The sequence below is a fragment of the Gopherus flavomarginatus genome, chromosome 8 (assembly GCF_025201925.1).
Source record: "Gopherus flavomarginatus isolate rGopFla2 chromosome 8, rGopFla2.mat.asm, whole genome shotgun sequence".
Classification (NCBI taxonomy): domain Eukaryota; kingdom Metazoa; phylum Chordata; order Testudines; family Testudinidae; genus Gopherus; species Gopherus flavomarginatus.
Window position 1 is genome coordinate 69,764,365 of NC_066624.1, and position 27,720 is coordinate 69,792,084.

The following is a 27,720-nucleotide window of genomic DNA, read 5'->3' on the forward strand; positions in this document are numbered from 1 at the left end:
AGAAGCATACATGAGAAATCCCTCTCCAAAAATTATAAAGACCTTTTAAAAGTGGGAAAATAAATTTTTTGCAAATCTATAGAGCATTTAGAGTTAGGCACTAGAGCTGGATATAATATTTCAGCCAAACCTTTTTTAACTGAAAATGAAGATTTGGATTGACTGAAACATTTGTGAATTCATGTTCACTGAATTGTCTCTGTTGGAAAAGAAAATCACCAGACTTCTGACAATTGAAACTCTTCACTTGGACATTTTCTAAAGGAAACAGTTTGATTTCTTGATTTGAAAGTACTTTGTTTCAAACTGTACTTAAATTCTATTTTAGTTTTTTAAAAAGCTCAAAAATGAGAAAACACTGTTTGACCCCCAAATGATTTTTTTTAACTTTTCATTCACTGCATTTTTTTAATCAAAATTGTTTCAGGTTGACCTGAAACAAGGTAGGGTTTTGTTATATATATTTGTTATATATAATATGGCTAAAAATCTGTTTTTCCGCATAACTCCTTGGACCACCCAAATCCTCTTGGCCTCTTTGAAGTCTCAGTCAAGGGGCTTGACCTCCTTCACAGTGGGTTCTTGTATCCGTAACCAGGAGTGGCTCTAGGCATTTTGCCACCCCAAGCACGGCAGGCAGGCTGTGTTTGGCGGCTTGCCTGCGGGAGGTCCGCTGGTCCCGCGGCTTCAGCGGACCTCCCGCAGCCGTGCCTGTGGGTGGTCCAGAAGCCATGGGACCAGCGGACCCTCCGCAGGCATGCCTGTGGGAGGTCCACCGAAGCCACGGGACCAGCGGACTTCTTGCAGGCAAGCCGCCGAAAGCACCCTGCCTGCCGCCCCCGTGGTGCCGGAAGAGCGCCCCCCGCGGCTTGCTGCCCCAAGCACGCGCTTGGCATGCGGGGGCCTGGAGCCGCCCCTGTCTGTAACACTGTACACTTAACATTAGGCTTCAGCTAGAAAAAAACTTTTTTGTTCTTCTTTCACTCACTTAAAAGACAACTAACTACAACTCCAGTTTCACATACAGGAAGAAAGGTTTGCAATCTCAGACTTGTTTTGTGAATCCATAAAATAATGTGTGAGGTTCTCAAAACCCCAGGCATCCATCACAAAGTTTGCCAAACCCGAGGCATAATGCCCTTTCTGAAAACACAGACCTTGGACTACAGAGATGCATTTTCATTGAGCAACTTTAAGTGAGGAGCAGTTTGGCTTAAAAAAATTTAAAAAGTCATTGTGTACACTCTTCACCTTATCTAATAGAAAACCAAATTAAAATGGGATGGGGAGTACGCACAAAAGAAATTAGAGCACACAGGCCAGCAAGAAAATATAACACTCAATGTAGAAAATAAAATCCTCCAGGACACAGTTTTCCCTTCAGCACAGCTGAAGAAATTTCCTGGCAAGTCATTTTCTTCTTCCCTACAGTATTTCCTGAGAAATTGTCCTTGATTTCCTTGGACTCTTGACGTTTGAATGGTTGTTACTATAAATGAAAGGTATCCCAAAGGAAAAGTGGCTTCCTCTTCTGTTATTTCAAGCATTCTGTGTATTGATGAGTGTCTTATGCTCTTCCGTTGTGTTCGCAGAATGGGTTCTCTCTTGATACTTTTGCTTGTGAATATCAGTAATCAAATTCTAACTTCACACAGGGTAAATCCAGAGTAGCCGTGCCTTAGCCACCAGACAAATCTTTCTCTCATCCTCCAGAATTCCCATTACATCACACACCCACAGCTCCACTAGACATGGCAGTTGTGTTCTTGGGAACTTCAAGGGCTCAGATTGTCCTAATGAACAGGGCTCCCCTCTGATTTTTATTTTGAGATGATAAAACTTTTATTACAGCCGCAGAGATTGGCCACAGTAATCATGGCTCCTACCCAAAGCTCTGCTCAGACTTGGATGGGAGGATTCACTGTGTTTTGCCAAGAAGCAGACAACTGGGAAGCTTTAATTTTGGGCCAAGAAACCTCTTCTCTCCCATCTTGGCTGGATGCTTTTCTACAATGTGTTAATCTTTGGCTGCTTCCAATCACAAAACAATTTCCTCTGCAGTCCATTACTTAGGATTATATTATATATATATATATATTATATTATATTATATTATATATTATATTATATTATATTATATTATATTATAAGGTCAGGGATAAGCTCTGGATATCTTCTGTTGTATCCTTTGCTAAACAGAAAGATTAGCCTGATGTTCATAATTCTGCTCTAACTCTTGTTTGAGTTCACCTTAGTACTGTTACTGTCTCTCACTTTCTGCGTCTGCCTGTCCGCCTTCTCCAAAGCTTGTCTCTCACCAACAGAAATTGGTCCAATAAAAGATATCATCTCACCTTTCTTGTCGCTAATATCCTGGAACCAAAACCACTACAACAACACCTCCTTCCCACTTACAATAGTCTGTTACTAGCCCTTGCTATCCTGCCCTCATTTGCAACCAAAATAAGTTGTTGCCTGGAAGTTAAGCAGAAGAGGTGCTTAAATGGCCTCTTAACTAACTTAATCACCCTACTTTATTTCTCCCAGTGGGAAAAACCTGCAAGTGTATATAAGAAATGTTCTGCCTGAATAGGAGTCAAGCGTTTTTGTTTTTAACTGGTGAGTGCCTCTGCTTAGCATCCCTGAAACAGAGCTATGCCCAAACAGGCACGTGGGCTCCACCAGCTCCATTTGGTATTGCATCCAGAGACTGACAAGTTAAATGTTACAACACAATGCTCTGGCTGCACGTGGAGTACAGCGTTAGCCTTCATTTCTGAAAAATCAGTGTGATCAAAAATATTTTGCAAATTACATGCCAGTTGTCAGCTATTTTAGTATTATCAGCAATTGGAGAATGTGTGCTTATAAACAGAAATAACACTCGTTATTGCCTTATGTTCATATTTAACATTAACATACTGCACGTCACTAAGTTGTAGTGACTCTGACGTGCTGTAGATTCTGCTTTGTTGAAGCGTTAGACCTATTCGGAGGAATTGCCTCCAGCCAACAGCAGCTGTACTATATTTGCTGCCATATACATCCATAGGTCAGCTAATCCAGTTCCCTGCACTGAGACAGGACTAAATAGTAGGGGGTTTGAGAATACCTTAAAAAGTGTCTCCCGCTGCTCACCCCCTCAGAATAGAATCCGAGACCCTTTCCGATGTTTGCCGATACTAGTGATGGTTTCCCAGTCAGAGCCATCTCCTAAGAGTATTCTTGCTTTCTGCTGTCGTTATAACTCATTTATTTAACTCTGCAAATTTGATCACCAGTAATTGTCATGAGGAAGTAATTGGCACATTTCAGTTGATTGTCTGGGCCAATTACATGTCCCCCTGCTATGCCAATTAGATTCACAGAGAAACTCTAAACCTCAGGAGAAATAGTTCCTGTCCTATAAAGAAAGTACTCTTGAACTCTGTCTCCTCTACATCAATTCTGTAGTCTTGGCATTCAACGGAGATCACAGTAGCCATATCTGTTAAGTTAGAGAGGGAAGCTTGCCCTACATACTCTTATATTTGAAGTTTGATATTCCCTATTCAACAACAAAAAGGTTCCCTAATTTGCTCCTGTTTGGTGGCAATGATTTGCCTAAGCCATGATGAAAATGGAGTATGTGAAAAGGGCATTGCTTGGAAGCACTGTTTGCCTTGTTCCTGTGGCTATGTGGCTGGCTGGTATTTAGGTAGGAATGAAACATATTTCACATTTTTTTTTGCCCTAGGGTGAGGGGTGGACGGCAGCATCAATGAAACTGGAACAAATACTTCCCCTTTATATATCTATGACTGCTGCCAGTGCCAGGGTTGTTTTGCATTTAAATTTTCTATTCTGTAAAAAAGGGGCTATTACAACTTACTTGCATATCTGTGGCTGTGGACATAATACGTAGATGACATTAGAAAGTCAACATTTGACAACACGGTTACCACTGAGATTTCCTGTTTGGAGTACAAGTAGTCAGCTACCAATGGATAGTAACTTGGCACATGCTGAGTCTTTAATTCCTCGTGTTTTCAGATAGTAACTATGGTAAATATTATTTCCACTTTACAAGCAGGAAACCAGAGTTTCAGAGAAGTTAATGAACTTGTCTGTGAACACTGTGTTCTAGTAAATTATGCACAGGACTAGAAACTTAACGTAAGTTCTGATTGTGATTCTGACACTAATTTGTGTGACCTTGGTGAGAGTAAAATACTCTGAGATCCATTTTCCCAGTCAAACAATGACCTGTGGTCACTTCTCTGAAGTTGGTTACTTTTTCCACAGGTGGTGTCACCACTGTAGCTTTCTTTGTATTTAAAGAAAGGCCATAATGTAACAGAGGCACTAAAAGTGGCTCAAGAGCTTTACATTCAATTTAAGATGGAACCAAAGCTGAAAGAATTGAGATGACTGACTGCTAGCTGAATCCGCTGGAGGGAAAAGCTGTGATCAACCAGTCATGCAGGTGGGAAGGCCCTTGTGCTTTGGCAGAACCGCTATCACTATTACTAGTACCTCGTATCATTTTTTGGTGATATACAGTGAAAGAGAGCAATATGCAGTGTTGGTGTAGTAGGGGGCTAGTTGTTGACAAGTGAGTAGAAATCCCCATTTAAATCCAACAAGACTAGGACACTTTCAGGTTGTGCAGATCTGAATTGCTCTACAACAAAATGTTAATTTTCAACACGGAAAATCTGACCACTTCAGATTGGGGAAATGGATGCAGCCTCCTTAGCATTTTGTGTAACAAAATAAAGGGATCAGTCTCTGGAGTTACCTTGCTGCTTCAGAACTGGGGATATCGTTCAAATCTGAATCAAGTGCTGGGATGTCTGAAAAAGTCCCCTCCCCCTTTTCTAATGGATTATTGTAATGCTGTGGAGTCTCTAAGGAGCTAGGCCCCATCTGCTTCTGGGTGCAGGGGACTCAACAGTAGTGTGGGAAGTGCAGGTCCCATGGCAGCAGCATCTCCCTTTCTCTTCATCCTATAGAACACTAGTTCCAGTGCAGGGATTGGGGACGGTGGCTAACATGGCAGCAACAGCATTGTGCCATGTGGCATTCCCCAATCCTCAGTGCAGGTCATAGTCACTGGGGAAACACTAGCAGCACAGCTAGCTAGAGGGTCTGGAAACCAGTTTTATGGTCCCATGGATCTCCCAAGATCTGTGAAACCAAACTCCACCCACTTGGATGAACCCCAGCCATTTCCACAGTGGAGCAAGCCTGGGCAACCCCAGTGGAACAACTGAGTGGTAACCTTGTTTGTGGGAAGTTGCTTTCTCTCTCCTATGTGAATATTTTCCTCTTCAGAATATGATCTGGGCCCAATGGAGACATGTGAGAGAAGACTTTAAATAGTTACTGAGTAGCCACTGGCAATGGACAGACTACACTGGTCCAGGTTAATCTCCTATTTTCTTTGGAAAAATGAATCCTTTCATAGAGATGGCATTTTTTCAAAATGGGGCTGCAAGAAGTGACGGTGGTAATGTATAGGTTTAAATGCACATTTAGGGTATGGGTTATTGTTGCCAGTGGCATTCAAAACCTTCCTATTTGTGTCTTGTAAAGTTAACTTTGAATCTCACTGGAGAGCCAATAAATGTAAATAAAATCAGTCTCTGCTCATCGAAGCAGAAAGTCTTTTGGTTTAGTCCTTGGGGGAGGGCAGGAGATAATTTTTGGTTTCCAGATCGTTAGATGAGAGTTCTTTCCAAAGTGACTATTTCCTTCAAGATATGAAGCTGGCAAACACAGTTTGAAGGGAAATCTTTATACAGAAAAGAAGCTAGATTGCTCCTCTATTACTTGCCCTAATTCTGGTAAGGTCCTTCACTGCATTTAGAGTTGTATCACAGTGGAATTTCCAGGGTGAGGGAGGCTTTTCTGCACATCCAGACAGTTCCTTGAGCCAAATGTCGCTATTCTGTTAAAAAGGACTTATTCGGGCCCCTACAGGGACTGCTGACAAAGGCCTCACACCGTTCATACAGTGTTACAATCATTTCTGTCACTAGAATAGCAGGAGGGTATGTTACTCTGTAGTGTTGGAGAGTTTGGGCCTGCCATTAGGAAGAATTAGCCTTCTGATCACACTTGCAGGGGGCTTGTATATTTTTTTGGGAAATGACTATCAAATTAGAAGAGAATCAGGCTTTTAAAATAACGTTTCTATTTTGAAATATAAAAAGAAACATATTTTTAATGTAATCAAGAAAAAATGTCCTTTGAAGTGAAGTGAGTCTGGACTTCAGAATGAGGCAGTTCCACAGATTTAGACCCCTGCTTAACTGGAGGATGAATGTGAGAGCTTTCAAATTAAAAGGCCTTTTACAAACCAGTGCTTCAAAGAGCAAGCAAGCTTCTTTCCTCAGAAGAGGAGAAGCTGCTATTGCCTGGGAATGTGGGTCAAAAACCTTCAGCTTAGCAGAGACCGTGTTGTGTGGACTGTGAAGCTGAGGCTTTTACCTATAACGCAGGACCTGGAATGGGAAGCATTTTTAACCAAGTATGCATGGAGGCAAGAGATGCTTTAAAAGGCACAACTCAAAGCACCTTCGACTGGGAAAATAATCTGAATAAGAACAAAAAGACTTGGACTGATAGGAGGATGAGGAGTCATTTACATACATTAACTGGAGAACTAGGCTCAAAAATGTGTTGTGGCTCATTGGTCTGTTCTGCCAAACAACCTGTTTAAGAATTACGACAAGAGGAAGCATGGAGATATTAAAATAAAGGTAATAAATTAAACAGATATGATGTCTAGCCAGCTACTTTAACAGAAGAAGGAGACTGTTCTGACATACGGGTAAAAAAGATACTCTTTAAAAGAATTTGAAACTGTGTTCCAAAATGGAGGTGTCTGCCTTTGTCATCTCTTCTGTGGCAAAGCAATGACTGAGATAGATCAATAATAGTCAGCCACCTGGTGGGAAAAATCTAGGATTGGTTTCACTTTCCAAGGCAGAAAGATAGCACCATAGTGCCTACTGGTGACAAAAGTGGGATGTTTCTATCTCTGGACATACACTGGCTGATAGTAAGATAGGATAGGACTACATTTCATAAATCTGAATTCAGTATTTGGCAAAGGGCACAGATATACCAAGGCCTGTCTTTATGTTGAGGTGAATGAAGTGGTTGGGACATGGTGGGGGTGACTGTTTATGGAGTCCTGTCTATTGGTTGCTTTAAGGGTAGAGATTTACTGGAGTTTTCCTGAGAGGTTGCTGCCAGTTTTGTGTTATGTTAAAGAATCCCAGAATAGCAGATGGGCACCTGTACATCTCTTTAGTGGCATAAATGGCAAGAAAGGAGAAAACTGCTATATACTAAAGAAAATGGTCATTTCTTAACCTACGGGTATGTGTACGCTGCAGTCAGGCATTCCCAAACAAATTTGATCAAAGTTTACTCAGGTATGCCTACACAGACTGCAATCATCCCTCCTGATTGCAGAGCAGACATACTCTAAGTGTGACCCAACAGGCTTTCTCAGCAATCCTAAAGTTCTGTATCCGTCATTCAAAGTACAATATAAAGAGGTTAAAATCTTTTTATTATAGGTTTTATCAGTTCTGTAACTTACAATAAAGAGGATGAAAAATATCCAGAAAAAAGTTACAAACAATTCAAATAGAGGACACAAGATCCTGTTGTGGATTATGTATTTTTATTACCATTCACAGATCACCGTCCTTTACAAATCACATCATTTATTACAATTTCTCAAATATCCTTGCTAATTATTATTAAGCCAATGATTCTGGACTGCTTTTTAAAAACTCTTTTTCAGGTTCAGTACTGAAAACAAACTGAAGAAAGTTGATAAGTTAATTCAATCAAATACAAGTAAAAATTTTGAAAATAAAACAAGTGCTCGGCTGATGTGAATAGTTACTAGGGATTGAATATAGCTTAGGGCCAAAACAATGTACTTTGGAGTTTAAAATACACACAATACAATTAATGTAAAATAAAAATGTAAATGTCCTATTAGTTTCCATAAAGGAAGGTGAATTAAAGAAGATCAAGAGACCATAAGTTAATTTTTTAAAGGCCTAAATAACAAAGCAGGATTTTTTATTGTAACTTCTACTCCTGATGTATTGTAAACATTCATACTATATTAGTTTTGATATATTAAAGTACAGTAAATACAATAAATGGTGGTATATTGCAGGTTTAGTATACTGGTTTCTATTTTTTATTCTAGTATTGTCCCATATTATAAAAGAGCTACAATAAATGTTTTATATAGTATTGCTGCTATATCAGCCTTTTCCAGTAAACATTTGGAAAGTAGTGGAACATGTTCCATCCATTCTTCATCGCTAACATGGAATTAGAAAAGCTCCAGTCAAATGAATGTTTTTAATTTTCCAATTAGAGAACAAGAAAAGTCTTATTACTGCTTCTTTTGGGTACTGTTTATGAAACTTGCCTAAGTGTTTTGCCCATATATGTTTCATCATCCATAGGGCATGAGCTGTCTCATCGCTCTTTTCAAAAATAGAAAATAGCCCATGTATGGTCACTCCCTTTCCGGTCAAGTGGGCAGAATTCTACTCAGTTTCATATTAAAATGAAACCCTTCCCAAAATGCACAATCTTCTTTCAGGCCAGATTCTGATTTCAGGTTGTACCAGTGTAAATCATTGTAGCCAGTGAAATCCAGGTCAAAGTAGTGCACGCCCTGGGTCTTGTTTCACTCCTCACTAAACTTGTAGGACCAGGTAGTATCACTTTCCAAAAAGCCTTTTTTTTCACCTCCAGCTTGCTAGGAAAATTTGTCTTTTCCTCCTAGATGAGGAGCTGGCCACAGCGATCCATGCATTTGTTACCTCAGGGCTGGATTACTATAACCAGGCTGGATAACTGTAACTCCTTGTATCTGAAGTTGAATGTGAAGATACGCAAGCTCCAACTGGTACAGAATGCGGATTCCCACCATCTCCATGATTTAGACTGCTCTGAGCATGAGACCTTGGTCCGACTTTTCAAAGCAATAATAGAGCAAGCCCCAGCTACATCAAAGACCAGATTTTGATCTGTGACCACCGTGCTCCTATGGGACAATGCAGGTCACAAAGTTCAGAATGAAGTACATGAACGCTGGGGACAAAACTTTCTTTGTTGAGTAGATCTGGCTATGGAACAATCTTCCAGAGGAGATCAAGCAAATCCAGTCTGACTGTCTTTAGGAAATGCTGCAAAATCTTCTTTGAGAGAACTTTTCCACCATGAGTGATGCTCACAATATGAATACTCTACTTCTCCTATCCCAAGCTGAGTTTTAACCCCCAAAGGGAGAAGTATCAGAGATTCTATGGACTTGTCTACAAGAGTACTCTGGAAAGTTAATCTGAATTAACTAAAGGTGTGAATTTAAGGTGGATTAGTTAAACTAAATTAAACCCCTGTGTGGGTACTCTCGTTCAGAAATAAAGTGGCCTTAATTTGGTTTAGGTTCTAAACAGGCATTTAATGCAAGAAGATTGAATTCATTTTAAATTCACACTGTTAGATAATTCAGATTAATTTTTCTAAGTATCCCCATGGGGCTATTGCTATTGATTTTATGGGGAAGGTGCTGAGATACTCTAGTGATGGGTGGCAGTATAAAACCCGAGAACAGTGAGATTTGTAGTCAATGGAGTTACTCTGAATTTCCATAATATAATATCAGAATTGTGCCTGAAATAAGATTCTGCTCTTTGGGAAGGATTTTATGTTCTTGGGCCAGATCCTTTGCCAGTGTAAACTGGCATAGCTCCACTGAAGCCAGTGGAGGGGATCTGGCCCCTTCCTAACAGTCGTCCTCACAACTACATGGAAAAGCCTCAGAACCTCTACTACCACAACATTTATGAAATAAGTAAATCAAATGTCTGATGTTGGCATTCTTGCTGGAAAGTTTGTCTCAGATCTCCTTTCTTGAAAGACCAAGTGATCTTGCTCAATTTACTGCACATTTAAATAGAACATGTAGCTAACTAAAAACTTACTTATGTCACTTAATCAGTCTGATCCAATTTCCACAAATTTAACATCATATCCTTGACACTCCAGTATTGCAACACTTTTGATATAGTCTCTGATCAGCAGAAATTCCTAACATACGAATATGCAGATACAGAATTTCATTAGGAGATATGTTCTTGATGTCTCACTGCTTTCTTTTTCATTACAGAATAAAGCAGGCTATAAATCTGATATACTGTAATGAATTATGGAAAAGAGGTATCTGACTAATTCCATTTTTAAAGTGCATGAAAAATGTCAGTACCTATTCTTGCTATTGCAGCCTAAAAGCCTACCTTGTAAACCCAGAAGATATATGAAAACATTGTTTTCTACTTAGCTGAAAAGTAATTATACAAGTGTATATTTGCAAGGAATTTATAAAACTAGCAGTACATTACTGGTCAAATTAAATGTCCATAGCTTGTAGAATAATTCAACCAGGTACTAATTAGGTGCACAGAAAGGCCATCATGGATAAATTATATATCCCCCTGTTACAGACAAAGTGAATAAATGTTAATTGCTTATATTATGCAACAAATGATTTTTTAAAGATGCTGTTAAATTAGATGCTAATATTATAATTACAAAGTATTGGCCAATTTACTAAAGATTAACTATAATGATAAAGTGCAAACTGTAGAACTTGTGTAAGGCAGTACTAATGCATTTTGCGCAGATATGAGAACATTAGCAGTTGATACCTGCTATCTAATGAAGTACTTTCTGTATTGCATAAAAAGCACCAATAGATTTCAGTTAGTGTATATCCATATATAAATGAAAATCACACTGTTGTAGAGTAACAGCCATTCTAATATGTTAATAAAGCCCAAAATGTTCAACACTGTGCCATTGTAAGGACTTGATATAATCTCAGTCACAAAGGTGCAGCACGAAAATGTGGCTGATCAGCTGTGTCCTGGAGTCTCCTCTCAGAACTGTAGCAGCATTGCGGTAAGTCTGTCTGTCAAAAGACATTTGAACAAGATGGATGTGAATACCTGCCCTAAAATCCAAAAAAGGGGGCACACTTTGATCAGAAGTAAGAAATATTAGCTTTCGTAAGTAAGAAATCTAATGCACCCATTATTTCTATACTTCTTTCTGAGTCCAGTGAATTAGACTCTCACATACACATTATGTTGTGATATACTCTCGGTGCATTTAAAAAATTTGGTCCAGTTCTGGAGATATTAGTGAGTATAGCAGTGTTCCCCATTTGAAGTCCAGGAAACCATTCTGAAATCTATAATCTCTACAACCAGAATTAATTTTAAGTGTACTCATTTTCTATCTTGGGCAATATTATTTTTTACTTTTTTAGTGTCTTAATATTTAATGCAAATTAAAATTTAATCATTAGAAATTGACAGGACAAAATGCTGGAGAATGCATGATTGGGAAGAATTCTGGACTTTTGTGGAGATGGAATAGCTAATCTAACATTATCACTGTGGCAGGTTTGGGGTTTTTTTTGTTTCTCTTTTTGATGGGAGCATGTCACAGCTAAAAAAGCCAAATTTTGATCCACCTTTCACGGCTCATTGACAGACATGCCATGTGCCACTAAAAGCTGTAACCCTAACAGCACAGTGTTGCAGTAGACACTATATGACTTGAGCATATACTATTCCTAGGTTATTTGAAAATTCAGCAATGATATTGTGAGAGATGATGGCAAATATATTATACTGCAGATAGTATTTCCTATTCCGAGTGAAATCTGTCTCTGTGCAGAGAGGATGAGCAAAGGCTTATGAACAGCTTGGGTGCTATTTGAACAGTGCATAGGCCTTACGGGGGTTCTCTGACGAGTGAAATTTCACCCACATATTAGTTATGTGCAATTCAGCCAATTTCAGCCAAACTCGGAGCTTTGCTTATTGCTGTCCATTCCTATTCAGTTACCACACTTAAACACATACTTACATTCCATTGATATGAATGGGACCTACTTAAATTTAAGCATGTGCTGTGCTAAATAAGGATGGCTTGCTGAACCAGGGTTATAATGCTTGTTAACAGTTAAAATAAGGCTCTATACGCATGGGGAAAATGGACTTGGGTTACCGACAGATCAGATGGAGCACATGGAGAGAGATGGAAATCTTACCCGATCCCCATACACAGATCTTCTGAAATAAATGTGGCAGTAGATAATAATTGCTGTGCAGCCCTTATAGAGCTCAGACAGATATTATTTGTACCTCTAAAGATTCATTACTGAGCCAGAGTCCTAAATTTCTCTATGCAATGACACAATAGCATGTGCACTTGAAAATACGTCTTACTGTTGCAATATGTAGGCTAGAAATTATGGGCCAGATGCTGAGGTGTGGTAAATTGTACAGAGTGCAAGTAATGGCATATAAGCATAAAGCTGCCTTAATAGTACCTTTGCAATCTGCAAATCCTGCTGCAACTGTTCGCAGGGCCACTCTCCCTGTACCTTCAGGCTGCTCGCACTTCAGCAAGGCTTCAGTAGCCCCAGGGAGGTTGAAAACACAGCTGGGGATCAGCAAGGCATCTCAGCCACACACCATTTCCTCCAACAACCACACCCACTTTTCTCTCTGCTGGCTCAATGCTGTCAGGAGCATCTCCCTTATGCAGGGATGATCCTCCCTAACAGGAGCATAACCTTTATGTTCTGGCCCAGGATAGATTAGTGGTGCAGTGCGAAGTGGCGACAGCACATCAGACAATTTCACTCTCTCTGTTAAGAATTACACATCACTATGGAAAAAAACTCCAACAAAACAAAACCCTCAGCAGACTCATTTTAACCCACAAATGAGCAAGTTCTCAATGTGCCAGTCTTTGCATTCATCAACATTGGATATTGCAAAAATAGATTATATCAAAACAACAAACATAAAAGAGCACTGGCTAAATAAAATTTATAATTGCTTGGCAAAACTATGTTCACATCTCATTTTTAATCTGAAAAGATATACTGTACTCCCTTTGTTGGATATGGTTAGCTGTTTTTGCCTTATTTGGATGTGAATTTGATACCTAATGAAGAATATTCCTCTATTCAGCTCCAACTCACCTGTGAAGAAAAATGCTTTGTAATGTGTTAGATATAATATCCTATTACGTCTTTAAAGCTGCAGCACATTTCTGACGTACACTATGAACATGTTACATGCTAGTTTGACCCTTACTCTCTTTAAAGTGTTAAATTCAGTAGGAGATGTTCTAGTTATGTTAATGTGAAAAGTATTGATGATGAGCTCTCCACAGTAAATTTTTCTCCCTTTCCTTCCCTGTACCATCTGTATTTATTAAAATATGGGTTGAATCCAGTGAAGTGAGTTGATGAATTTTTCTCCCTACAGTTTGTGCAGTGTTATTTTAGTCTGGTTAATTTGAAAGGGGCTGGATTAACTATTGTCTTGTGTAATACACTAGACACGTGGAAATTTATAAATCAAAATAAAGATTAAAATATTTAATCTTTCAGTTTAGCAAGACTATGTTTCAGGGTCTACACCAACCTCCAGCTAATGGGGATTAGGAAGAAAATTTCTCTTTGGGCAGGGTATTTCATAACTGCCTACTGCAGGGTTTCTTGCACCTTCCTCTGATGTACTGGTACTGGCCACTCTTGGGTATATGATACAGGATAGATGGATCGCTGTAGTCTGATCCACCAGCACAATGACTCTTACAGCACGATTCTCAAAAAGCAGACTCGGGTATGCTGTGGATGTTCAAACTCTCTCACAAGCTAGAAGTTGCACATCTGGAGAGATAATTTCAAAACACAGAGACCCAGATCCATATTTTGGCACCTAAATATACATTTGAGGTATTCAAGCGCTGATATATTCACCTAAATATTGATTTTTAGGTTCTCAACTATGAAAATACTGACAACAGCCAGATCCTCTTCCGGTGTACATCTGTGAATGACTTCAATGGAGCTTTGCTGATTAACACCAGCTGAGGATTTCACCCTAGGTGTCTAAATCAGCATTTGGGTACCCATTGCTCATATTTAGGTGCCTAATCATAGATACAGCTGTCTAAAGGCAGGTATCTCATCTGGTCCTGTGAAATGGTAAAGAATTAGGAAATCACTTCAAGGTACAAAAGGAAGAACTTGCATAACTGCCCATGTGAATGTACACTTTTCTGAAAGGACTCAAGGGCTGTAAAAATGTGCATAAATGGCAATTTTACTGTATGACTGCATAGGCTGGTGCTGTTCATTTACTGTATCAGTGAACTCTGAAAAATTGTATGACAGCAACTTTCATACTATGTCTGCAAGATTCATTCTCATTAATACAATGTGAACTCACTACTTAATGGTATTAACTCATTAACATGTTGAAAAGTCAGAATTCTAACACTGAATGTTTCATGATAATGCTCTAAGCATCTTATTCCTTTTTGTCTTGGTGGTGCCAGATTGTTCTTCCAGCATTAAAAGAATTGGAATGCGACTCTGCTTGACGTGACCACTCTCAGTTTCCACATGTGTAAGCTTTTGCTTATACAGTTGTGCACTTACACATTTTTAAAGACCAAATGCAAACATGTCAAATCTCCTCCTTTGCGAATATAGAGCTAATTAGTAATGTTTGCTGACACCGCATGAACACACACAAGTACAATGACATCCTGCCCTCCTATTCTATACTGTCACACCCAGAACTTGGTTGATATGATATATGGTTTGTCTCTTGAATCAATGTCAGTGCTTGTATAAATCTAAGTGCTGAAAGAGATGTTTTACTCCCCCTCCCCTCAAAAAAAATTAAAGGCATATGTCTTTACATTAAATCTTATTATAGCCTGCAGCATGAAAATGGCCATTAAATGGTGGAAATGGTTATGAAATTAAGTAAAATATGTTAACAATCCCAATGCTTCATATATTTATCATTAATCACTGTACTCATACCGTATCGTATGTATATATTTTCAATGGCACTATAAATACAGTTGTCAGAAAATACACATATTAGTTCTCAACGCATCTAATTACATCATAGTACCTTTCCATCATAGTTTCCAAACACGTCAGTGTTTCCTTGACTTAAATCAAAAATTCTCATCACAATAAAATGAAGATTTCTGACACTGTCTAGTATAGAAAATCAAAGTGAGAAATGACTGATAAGGTTGTTCTAGATTTCAGATTGTTTTACATTTACTTCTATTGTGATAGCACAATTTAAAATAGTAAACATAATTAAATAATACATGGTTTATGGAACATATTGTACTATAGAGATCTACAATTCATGGAGACCACTTTTTGGGCAAGAGGAATCCAAACACTTTATATCTCTGACACCGAGGTGGAAACAAGGTCCTCTCCAACAGGAAACAGATAAAATACGTTTGAACGAAATTAGCTTTTTTCATATATAACTGCATTCAGCTGATTAAAACATTATAATGTTTACTTATGTTTCCCTTTGTCAGACATTCATCCAGTAAGCTCTGAACATATGATAATGAAGTTTTGTGTGGCAGGGAAACTCATTGTCTATATGCCTCGGTAAAACATTAAGTGTTTCTAAAAATTTGTTTAAATGGTAAAGGCAACTATACTTACACACTACAAACATACCATATGTGTTTTTATATTGTGTCCTAAAATCTAAACAGTAAGAGCGAAAACAAAAGGGTCAAACATGCTCTTACCTTCTTGACCACTTAGGAACTTTATGAAACTAGTAGAGAGTATTTCACTTGACATGGTTCACCACTGTAGACATAGGTTATTAGCTGTTCACTAGAGAAATACCATTTGTATTAACTTGCACCAGAAGAATGATCGTTCATTTGAACTTATTGCAAGAATTTAACAAACAGAAACAACCAGTGAAACTACCCAGTAAAATGGGAAAAATACCAATACAGTAATTTACAATTTTAGTGTTAATTATTTCTACCCCAATAACTTAAACTACTCAGATCCCCTGTCATCATTCCCTTTATATCTTGAGTGGATATGATATTATCAAGGTCCTTCTTCAGACACAGTGTAAGTGCTGACAATTACTATCAGCCAATCTCAGACTTTTTTAAAGCATTCATTCTAACATACCATATAATATTAGAGAGCCATTCGACTTTGTTTTCCATTGGGTAAGGCTGTAGGTATAAATGACAATCGACACAAATTCTTGGACAGTTGTTGCAATACAATGCAGCTACGACAGACAGTGCCACAAAATCGCTAGTGCTGTTACAATGAAAAATGAGGAACTAGAGGCTAAATTGCCCGCATTTCCGGCTAGATCGTGTTTAGAAGATGACTTGGTTGTGGTTATGGTAGCCGTGGTGTCAATCTTTTTCACAGTTGGTTTTGGTTCATTCCTATCTTCCGAATAGGCCTTCTTTTCTTTGAGTACATCTGACAGAAAAAAAACAAAAAAAAAAACAAGAAAAGAGAACATGACGTCACTTGCTCATTTTAAGGGGAGGCTCAGTACAATGTCTATTACTAGAACACCTTCTGACGTAAGCATTCTGACTTGTATCACAGATGCTCTCATCTGAGCATGTGGGAATAAGAATAAAAGTACTTATAGCAGAGCTGGTTGAAATACAGGAGCAGCCTGGGAACTCCCCATGGAGATGGGATCCCCCGCTGCAGAGCTGAGAGCATAGAGATCCTGAGAGCCCGTGCTCCAGCGCTGGCTTCCAGCCTTCTCTTTGCACATCAAGGAGCCTGGAAGCCCCAAGAGCCTGGGCTCACTGGCAGGAAATGAGGCACATTTCCAACACAATTGTGTTTCAGTGGAAGTTCATTGAAACCGAGACTGTTGCCACAAAACACTTCACAACCAGCTCTAATGTATAGTACCTTCTAGTGGAAGGTTCCAAAACTTTGTTTTCTTCTACTGCCCTCATCCAACTTCACAATGTCAAGTGCAATGGGATCTGGCCATAGGCCAATGATGTTTTTCTCCTGTGGTACTGGATTAGCAATTGATGGCACTATGTAAGGTCAATCATGCTTTAAATCATAATGTTAGAGGTCAGATGTGGCTTTGTATGGGGCACTGTGATGGTGGGCTGCCCTGGGAGCAGACTGACTCACTCACTCTCTGCTTCCTGGTTTCCCCTTGCTCTCTAGGACCTGGGAATGTACCCAGCACCATCCCTTTACCTAATGCAATGTGTGTCCTTTGACACACTGATATAGCTGTGTTGATCAGTGTGGTATTAGGTGGAGCCAAGGTTCTACTATTCCCCAACCTTTCTGCTCATGTGAATTGAGTAGGGATGTAGCAGCCTGACATAAGTTGCTTTGTCCCCGATGCATCTCCTCACTGAAGGGGTAGATGACACGGACAGTAAAGGGATGCCCCTTTGCTCCCCATTATGGGTGCATAATCAGGCTCATTGAGAAAAACGAGTCAGAAGGTAAACTTGAAATACCTTTCCCCCTCAAACCAATCAGATACATCTACAAATATTCCCATGTTGAAGCAAATATCTTGTTTAGCAGGGTCAGTTCCCATTTTGTTTAATTACTTTTCCTGGCCATTAATCAGTTTCATTTTTTTAAAGATTGAAGTATTAACAATTTAGCACTGTTATTTTTCCCCATACAAATTTCCTATTAGAACCCAAACCCGTTAATTCCTTTTCATTCCTGAAGTTACATTGTGACAGTCTGTGGTTCTGTTTCTTCCTGCAGATCTTGCCTTAGGGTGTGTTTTTTGATATTTCACTCTTATTAGCACTACTGTGCTGCTTGCATGCCATCCTATTTGTTTCCATTCGGATTATTCAAACATGCTTTGGAGTATGTTTGCTGCCTGGCCTCTCCATGTGGAGATGGATGTACTTGGATTAATAAGTATTAGATCATGTGCAAGTCTTAATTTGTAACGGGTGCACATTAACACGTGTGCATGTTCGTGCACAAGTGGAGCATGAGGCATATTACATCCAGTTCATCGATGTCGGCTGGTGGAAACCAAGGCTGAATCTGACCCAGCATCTCTAAGGGTAAGTGCAAATGAAGTCAATATGAAACCATTTTCTTCTTGCATGGAACTTGTTACAAATGATTTCCTTGGTGGATTCCTACATAAAATGTGGACTTTTAAAACAATGAGATGACTAATGATGGTAGTTTTGGAAAGTCCAAGTAAATAAAGACATCTACTTCTGTGTAGTACTGAAATCCTACTGTCCTTGAGTTTTTTTATTACCGCTGTTAGAAAAATTACCATTTCATCCAATACTGAGTGCAGTTCATTTGAAAACACCTAAATGTCTAGCAAAAATCACAACAGCTTATTAATTAGCAGCCATTGTTCATGTCCATACTTTGTGAAAACAATGAATGCAATGTATATTTGCACAGAGAACAAATGCATAGATTTGTAATACGGATTAAGCAACAGCCCGATTTTACGATAACTCCAAATTATAGAAGCAAATTCTTGGAACAGATTCCAGAAATGTAAATGCAAACTGAGATTATTGTCTGCAAGTCAGTAGTTTTCAACAACTGTCAATAAACTCACTTCATAATAAAAATGAGCGATTGTATTGGAAAATACATATTGTTCTTTCACGGATCTAAACTGTAAAATAAACGCAAAGCATTCCTTCATCTGTCTCATAATATCAGCATTAATCTGGGAGGAACTAATAATGTCTAGAACTGAACCAAGGTTGAATGAAGGGAAGGGATGTTGGCAGATACGCAGTGGAAACAGATTAGCCCCTCCAGCTGCATTCACAGTTCCACTATAGAGCATATACAGTAGCCATAGTTTCTCTTCAATAATAACTTTGTGGCATAGTTCATAGAAGGAGGGGGGAAAATGTGGTAAACATTTAGAAAGTATTCTGAGAACACAAGGAAAAACAGACAACCTTCAGAGGGTCATTAAAGTAAATTAAGAATAAATCACTAAAATAGGTGTGTTCTGAGAGTGCTTAGCTTCCCCTTCCATCACTACCATTCTCCTTTTCAACTGTGGTAAAGTACTTCTATTTCTTTACTGTGGTTTATATCATCCCAGCCTGCTGACTTCAGCTCTCTTGGGCCAGCTGATTAAATTAAGACCTCACTCAGGTAAATCTATTCCCCTCGTTCACTTAGCCATGCCTAGCATTGTAACTTGATTGGCCTCTATAAATCAGGCAGGCTGAACTGTATTAATTCATTTTTTTTTATATTGACTTAACCAAAAATCTAAGGTGTGATTTAATGCTATCAGGGAGGCTGTTGGTTTTTAAAAGCCTTTGTCTCAGCAGTGACTGCTTAATGCACTACATAACAAGCGCTAAATAATACATTAGAAAATTCTGCCTTTAACATTTACAGGGGGAGGACTAACATTTTAATCCTCTCTCTCTGCCTTTATAGCAAAGGGTATTCTCTGATACATTTCTAATTTGGGGTTTAACTGTGCAAAACTGGTATTTTAAGATGCACGGTTTTAAAAAGGACCTACCATGGTTTAAATTCTTTTTCAACATATATTTACTTTTTATTCTACAAACTTAACTCTGATAAGTATTTAACATTTTATTGCACTTCGATGGGCATGCCCATTGCTTGCCCATGTGTTTTGGTTTTGGTGTTTGCTTACTCATGTCTCTCTTTCGCTCATCATCTCAGAATTGGGTCTGGTTATGTTCAGTTTAGCATTGACTTTCACATAGGAAAGAATAGTGGTTGTACTAAACATGTGTCAATGTTACCACTGGCTAAAAAAAACCCCAGTCCTAGTGCTGCCAACCCCAAACCTTCAAAAACCAAGAGTCAAGCCCCCAGAAGTCATAATATTTCTATTAAAAATACACTTTGGATTCTTTTTACATTGTTCTTCTGTTTTTTGAGACTTTAGGGTTCATGCTTTAAAGCTTTTCTCCACAGCCATGACTTTAAAAAACTGAAAGCTGCAAGTCTCAGGTAATCACATGGCTCCAGGAGCTCAGGCGTTAAGAAGACTCCAAATAACACTAGACTTGTGATAAAATTGAGAGAACTGGCAACATTGGATCTTGATATTATATTATGATTTATTTATTACATTTCAGTTAATTAATTAATTATATTTTTTGGTAACTTCACTGTATTTAATATAGGGATTACCTCTGAAATGCAGCATTAGGAAATGTAGTTTGTAAGCTCTTTGGAACAGGACCATCTTTGTGTTCTGTGTTTGTACAGCACCTAGCACAATGTGGCCCAAGCCCATGACTGGGACTCCAGGTACAACCATAATACAAATAATGCTGAATTAATGTTGTCTAAGGCAAAATTTTAAAATTTTAAAAAGTGGCCACTACACATGAACAGGAGGATTTCAGTAATCCCAGTTCTCATGAGGTGATCTTCAGAGGACTAAATGCTTTGAAAGCAGCACTAGCATAGCATGGTGAATTTCAGTGTGTTACTTTCTTTTAGAATTATTTGTTGTGAATAACCTCATTTGTTGGCCAGATATGCCCTTTTTCTGTTGGTAAGTTATCTGAATACATCATGAATTTTTTACTGATTTGTCACTCAATTCATATTATTTTATGAACAAAGTTGAGCCCATTGGTTATTTGTGTGCTGTCCACAGTGAGTCCTCATTCAGGGGAAGACCTGCCAAGACAGATGATGAAGGAATAAAAAAGGACAGTGGAGAACAAGATTTTCAGAATGAGAGCATGAAGCACAGCAGACAAATCAAGGAGGATTAGAATGGAGTAGTGGCCCCAAAATATGGCTAGGAAGACGTCATTGGAGATGTCGGCAAGAATAGCTTCAGTGTCATAGCCAAAAGAGAATGAATAAATTTAAAGAACAAGGCAAAAGAGGAGCTGGAAGGGAAGCAAGTGAGAAAACTTGGTGGTGATGGTGGTTATATGGCAGAGGAGGTTCCAAGTGATAGAAGGGGAAGAGGAGGAGATGGGAGATTATGGTTGAACTTTGGCTATCACTTTGACATCAGCAAGATGTTACACGGCGAGAGATAGGTGGTGTGAGATCTGAAGGTGGGAAAGTAGTGCCGTTTGGATAGGAAGATGGGAGAACTGGAGGAAGAATTAATTTATAGCGGAGGAAGATTGTGCTGTCATAGGACCAGGAACCGAGCAAGTCAGGGTTGGATGTTTATGAAAAGCATTTTGTGGTGAAAAAGGGCCAAAAGCCAAGAGTGGAGAGACTCTGAGTGTCTGTCTTCCCTCTAATTTAAAGTTGTATTTATTCATTTTGTTGGAAAAAGCCAGGACTTTTAAAACACTCTTACTTTCTTCCTCCCAAACACACCATGTCAATACAAGAAGTATTGCTGGGTGATGACCTTACACTTTGACTAAGTGTTTGAATGTGAATATAGGATTCTAGGGACTATATGTTTATTTGTACACACATTTTAGGGGGATGGATGAGCGAGTGGGCATGCATTCCTGTGTTTACACAAAGAAGAGCTCCTTCACAAACATTTGTACAAACAATAAATGATTCTACAAGAGTTGCTGGAAAGGTGGAAGAAAGATTGAGCATGGTCAGATCAAATTCCAGTTCTGATCTTGTGAAAATACTCGTGAACAATTTCCCAGCATTCAGCCAGCTCAGCTGCCCTGCACATTGTAAATGTTTAAGGTATGCAAGTGTATTTTTTTCTACTTTTTCAAATGTTTATTGATAATACAATATAAAAGCTGAATCCACGTTAGCTATTTACAGATTCTTTCCCTTTTTGCCAAAGCTCACTGAATTAATTTTACTGAAGGGATGCATTATATAATTTTTTCAATTTATGTCTTCTACATATACTTGCATCTGAAGAATTCCAAATAAAATCTAATCATTCCTTTTTAAACTGTAGCAGTTTCCAGTGATATTTGGTGTCTTTTCGTCCCCCTTCCCCTCCAAACGTTGTATCCAATCACACTACACTTTAATCAGAGAATTCTCTCATGGCTTAAGGTTGACAACTGACATAGTATGAAGGATGTTAAATTCCTACTTTGAAACATAACCAGTTGTTAGATACAATCCAAATAAAGACTTCATTCAAAAGTTTAAAATAAAATAATAAACAATAGATGGATGTACATTCATGTTCCTAACTGTGCCTTTAAGAAAGATAGCCTTTCCAAAATCTGTCATCTCTATATCTGATCGAACTATTGGGTATAACAGATTTGAAAGAGCATTTGCAAGGAAGACACATGCCAAGAATATATGGCTATGTCTTCACTGCAGAACTTACTCAAGTTATCTACACTCAAGTTACTCCTCTCAATTTAGCCTCACATGAGTGAGAGCAGTCACACTGTGAAATGACACTTAAGCTGCTCGGTTCATACTGACACTGCACTCACTCATAAGAAGCACTAAGACTTGTAGTAAATTGAGCTACTCTAGTATTTCTTTCCCAGTGAATTGTGAGAGAACTTGTCTGTCCTTTCTGGACATATGAGGGGAATTGTGGGAAGGCATTGGAGGACTAGTGGCACTCAGAGGACACAGCCTGCATCCCCACTGCAGAGTGCTCATGTTAGCAGCCAACCAGTTGTGCTCACATGAGCTCTAGCTTATACCCCCACACTCCAGTTAAGGGTTTTTGTATGTGGCTGTGACTCAAATTATCTATGCAGTGAAGACAGGCCCTATGAGTTCCCTGGGTAGGTACAAAAAGAAAAGTTCATGATTTGTTCACAAGAATTTCAACAATTAGCACACAACTACATTTTCCTTCACATAACATCTACTCTGCACTATGTGCAACCCAGTGGCCAACTGAAAAAGAGAACAGATTGTGAAACACCTGTTTGTAAAAAGCTAAGTGCAGTGGGGTAGACCCCTACCGTTTCATGCTGGAGAACAGAAATACACTAACAGGTGACAGTACTCAACTACCACTGAGTTTATTGTTTACATTTCATTTTGTCTTTCATAAATCAGCAGTTAAAGCTAACTCATCAGGCGAACTACAGCTCAAGAAAAGCTTGTGGGTAAAACAAGTCCAGATATTACAACAGGAATGTTAAAGCCTCACCTCTTTCCCAGGAAACAGAGTGGTGTGCATATAGATTCGGGATGATCAGTGAGACCCTGGCACTGTCAAAGCCTAATTACACTAACCAAGGTAGACACGAATAGTGGAGGAATGTTCAGATGTAACCACAGACCTTTTCTCAAGTCGCAGTCGGGTGATTCTGATTAATTGCAAAGCTCTATTTCCAGATCAGATGCCAATTTTCTAACCGTGCTGATGATCAAACCTAGTAATTTGTTGCCAGATCCTCAGAGAAACCCTAAGACGGGACAATCATTATATTTATTATGCTGACTGTGTTGTAAAACTGCCTGAGAGACTGAAACATTGATTTGTTATGAATATTCAAACATTAAGTTATGAAATATTTGGCAGAGAATAAATTCAAGTCTTTTGTTAGTACTAATCACCAGTGAACTTGATAAGATTTTTTTTTCTTATGTAAGCAGGGAGTGTAACATTATGGGAAGTCACCAGATGACACTGTTGCAGATGCTCTTGCTAGTTGTTTCTCTGAATTTACTTCAGGTAGATTTTGAAGACAGTCTACGGCCTGCTTTTGTTTTAGAAACTGACCATTCTAACAACAGAGCCTAAACCTCATTCTTAGGTCTTAGCTGCTGCCTACAGCAAGCAAAGGTGGTACATTCAAAATCACTGGGGTGGCGAAGAAAGTGTGGAAAATAGAATTCAAAATGGAGTCAATACGTTTAGGGTTTATTATGGTAAAACAGTAACACACAACCATGATGGGCCAGATCCTGGACCCTGCTCTGCTCTCAAGAGACACAAAACAGCCATAAAGCCAGTTTAAATGGGCAGTGGAAGATTCCCTCTGCCTGTGATATTAATATGTGGTGGCATATAGCCACCATAGTGGCTCATATGCCATTCCCTGTGTAAAGGATACGTCTGGAACATCCATATATCCCAGCGACCCCCAGTTGCTGGAACAGCTTTTTGGGGCCGGGGCAGTTGAATGTCAATTACATCAGCCTTGAGGCTGCTCTGACTCCTGCTGAGGACTAGACCCATCCCTGATCAGTAAAGATGGCTCAAAATCTGCTAAGACCCCCCCATTTTGCACTGAGTACAGCTCATCTACACCAGAAGATCTGGGCCACCATTTAACTGATCTTGCATCCTGGTTAGCAGCTGTTAAAGTTGCCTCTTGACAACACAAACAAAACACTTAATGAAAATTACTTGACATTGATGTTTAGAGCATTTAGTGTTATCTTCACCTCAAAGATCTAACCACAGATTGCTATACAGTAATGTAACTGCCTCTCAGATGGGACTGAGAGTTTCATAAATACTCACACCAATCAATACATTCCTTTGGAGAGGCTAGCCAGCATGCTAGGGGAAGTTGAACATGTGAGGCCTTGTATTGTGTCTCCATAGCCTTCATGTAATTATTCTGTAGTGTTGCCCTGGTCATGGCTCTGACATGGCCAATTCAAGTTCATCAAATTCTTTACTAGAGTGTACAAATACTACTGCCCTCTACTGAACACAACCAGGAAGTCCTGCTTAAGTGTGTGTTAGGGTTTTCTACTGATGCTCTGAGGGATGGGCAAGCAAATTTAATTCAAATGAGAACTATTAGTTTTTGCCCTTCTGTTGGAGTGAGCTGAGCTCAAACCTTTCTCTGACATTACAAAACATTCAGTGTGCTGTGGTGCCTCCCCTCACAGAAACTGCTGTACCTGCTGAGCTTCCCTCAATCCTTTACAAAATAATGCTTTCGCTGAGGCAAGGGAGTGACTGCCAAGTCCCCTCTGACTGCTAGTGATGCTGTTGTCAATGAAGTGGGACCGTAAAGATAAGAGGTAAGATGGGCAATCTTCTCAAAGTATGGGGCACTTGGATAAGCTTCAGATGAACATTTGAACTGGATATTGACAAGACCATCTCTTCTTAGTCTCACCATCTGGTGGCTGCACTGTGAGGAGAATGTTACTGACAGGCAACTGTTTCTACTTTAGTGCAAGAGGTAAAACAGTGACGTTTGTGGAACGGGAAGTGAGCCATGGACTTATGAGTACTATTCCGCATGCAGCCTGCGTGTGATCAGCTGACAGCTGTGGAGTGTGAGCACATTTGAGGCCCAGGATCATTACGCTAGACAAACGCACAACCCCTGTGGGGTTTGCTTTGAAGAGAGTCACAGAGTTTGTTTTGAATAAAATGAAACACAGAGCTATTTGCCAGTCTACTCATAATTATATGGGCTTCACGCGTTGTGAGGAGAGCTGGGGGGACCAGCTACTACCACTACAACTCTAGGCTAGGATGAAACAAAATAGGGAGCTTGAGTCAGTTCCCAAACACCTTAAGGAGCGTGAGCTTTTGGGGAGAACTTTCACTGTGCTGAAATCTGTGACCTTTCCTGGGTTTTGTTCCCCACCTCATGAACTGCACAAAGTCAAACCTGTCAGGGTCACCCTAGGCTTTCCTGCAAGTGCTGTACTTTGAAAAGACAAAAGATGTCAGTGAATATATTGGACAATTTGTGCCTTGGTCATGAGTGAATTATCATATGTTTCAAGTGAGGTGCAGTACCTGCTGTCACTCTTGATGTTAGTGCTCAGTCACTTGATGAGTTTTACTTCTGTCTTAGTGAGAAAATTAAAGCAAGGTGCAACCTGCTGGAACAGGCTCTTAAATTAGAGTAGGTGCTGCAGTATTATAATTAGCTTTTTATCACCTCTGGGAGCACAAGCTGAAATTACTTTTACATATCCCAAGGAAGGAGCCCTGAAATCTCAAAACAATGTAATATCCCTAAAATGCATAATTATTCAACAGCATCAACAATCTCCACATGATGTATTATCCTGACATTGTGACCAATACTAATTATTTTCAAATGTAGCTGCAGCAGATAAATGGGAGAAATGAAAGATTATACCTCTTAGAGGGGAATTTGAGAACTCTCCGACTGTCAAAAAACCTCCTAATCAAGATTGGAGAATTCATAATGAAATTCCAAAAATGTTGGGGTTTTGAGTGTAACTCTTTCTGCAGATAAAAAGGACGGGGTAGATAATGTGATGTTCATTGAAGCAGTAAGAGGTAAGTTTAGTACACAAGCTTTGGAGCCAAAACAACCTCTGAATTAGATAAATAGTAATACCTTTTTGGCCTCCGAATTTATGTAATGTTCTTAGTCTACCAAATTCTTCATACGAATTTGAGAAATGTGTACCTGATAAGATGTTTGCACACAAAGCTCCTTGTAGGATTGCAGCTCGAGGTAGCGGTGAATGAGGAGTTATAGAAATCTTAAGGAAGCCCTCTGGAGTTAATACAATACATAGTAGATGCACAAATGAAAACTTCATAAGAAGTTTCTGATGATACTTTCCTTTCCATTCTGGGAAGTTTGATGTGTGAAGTCCCTGACTATGCAGAATTGTATCGATGACAGCCAACTTGCCTCAGTTTACTCATTTAAATAGTTATCTCAATGGAGTTAGGTCAGAGAGAGGAAGATACCTTGGGAGACAAGTTTGTGAGGGCTAGCTGACCTCTATAGTTGGCACTGGTGCGACCACTGCTGGAATACCATGACCAGTTCTGATGCCCACAATTCAAGAAGGATGCTGATAAACTGGAGAGGGTTCAGAGAACAGCCAGGAAAATCATTTAAGTTTAGAAAACATGCCTTAGAGCAATAGACTCATGGAACTCAATCTATTTAGCTTAACGAAGAGAAAGTAAAGGGATGACTTGATCATGATCTATAAGTATCCACATGGGGAAAAGATATTAGATAAGGGACTCTTTAATCCAGCAGAAAGAGGTATAATATGATCTAACAGCTAGAAGCTGAAGCTAAGCAAATTCAGACTGGAAATAAGGTGTAAATTTTTAACAAAGGGTTATTAACCATTAGAACAATTTAACAAAAGTCATGGCAGATTCTCCATCACTGACAATTTTTAAATTAAGATTGGATGTTTTTTCTAGAAGATCTGCTCTAAGAATTATTTGAGGGGTGTTCTATGCCATGTGTTGTACAGGAGCTCAGACTAGATGATCACAGTGGTCCCTTCTGGCCTAGGAATTTATGAATCTAGTCCATTTGGGACCTCAGGTGAGGGACAAGTTCTAGAAAAACTAGATGGGAGGAAGGATGAACTTGTAAGTATAGGATTGGACGGGGGCTCAGAATACCTGAGTTTAATCCTTATTCTGTAACAGACTTCCTGTGTGCCTGTGGGCAAATCACTTATTGTGGGTACAATGGAGATAATATTTCTTCCTTTTCCCCACCCTTCGTGAACTTTGAATGTAAGCTCTTCAGGGCAGGGACTGTACCTAGCATCTTGGGGAACCAAAGTTGGCAGGAGCTTCTAGGCACTGCTGTAATAAAAATAAAATGTGTGAGAGAAAGGCAAGAGTGTGGGATAACTGTACGACAAGCTGAGATGTCTGGCACACACAAGTCATACTTAAACTGTTATGGCAGCCTCCTTTCACCACTCCCAGCAATCAATACTGTATATAAACTTATGTGCAAGCAACATATTCAGTATCCCATTGACTGAGCCATACGGTAGTAAGGAAGCCTGTTCCTATATTTGTTTTGCTTTTGATATACAGCTGCTCCAGTAAGCCAGGCATGATTTTCATGAGACACAATAAAATTCTATTAGTTCCAAGAGCTAAAAAG

The 27,720-nt window shown here is 39.2% G+C and overlaps 1 protein-coding gene across 2 annotated transcripts in view; it reads right to left on the bottom strand.

Annotated features, from left to right (window-relative positions):
• Positions 1-7,659: 7,659 nt before the first annotated feature.
• The window catches only part of LOC127056332 (glypican-5-like), a 644,723-nt gene continuing 624,662 nt past the window's right edge, over positions 7,660-27,720 (bottom strand). For both annotated transcript variants that reach the window (XM_050964047.1, XM_050964045.1), the window contains one exon: positions 7,660-16,420. In XM_050964047.1, the coding sequence (XP_050820004.1) occupies positions 16,218-16,420 (203 nt within the window). In that variant the 3' untranslated portion in view covers positions 7,660-16,217. The remainder of the gene's footprint in view (positions 16,421-27,720) is intronic.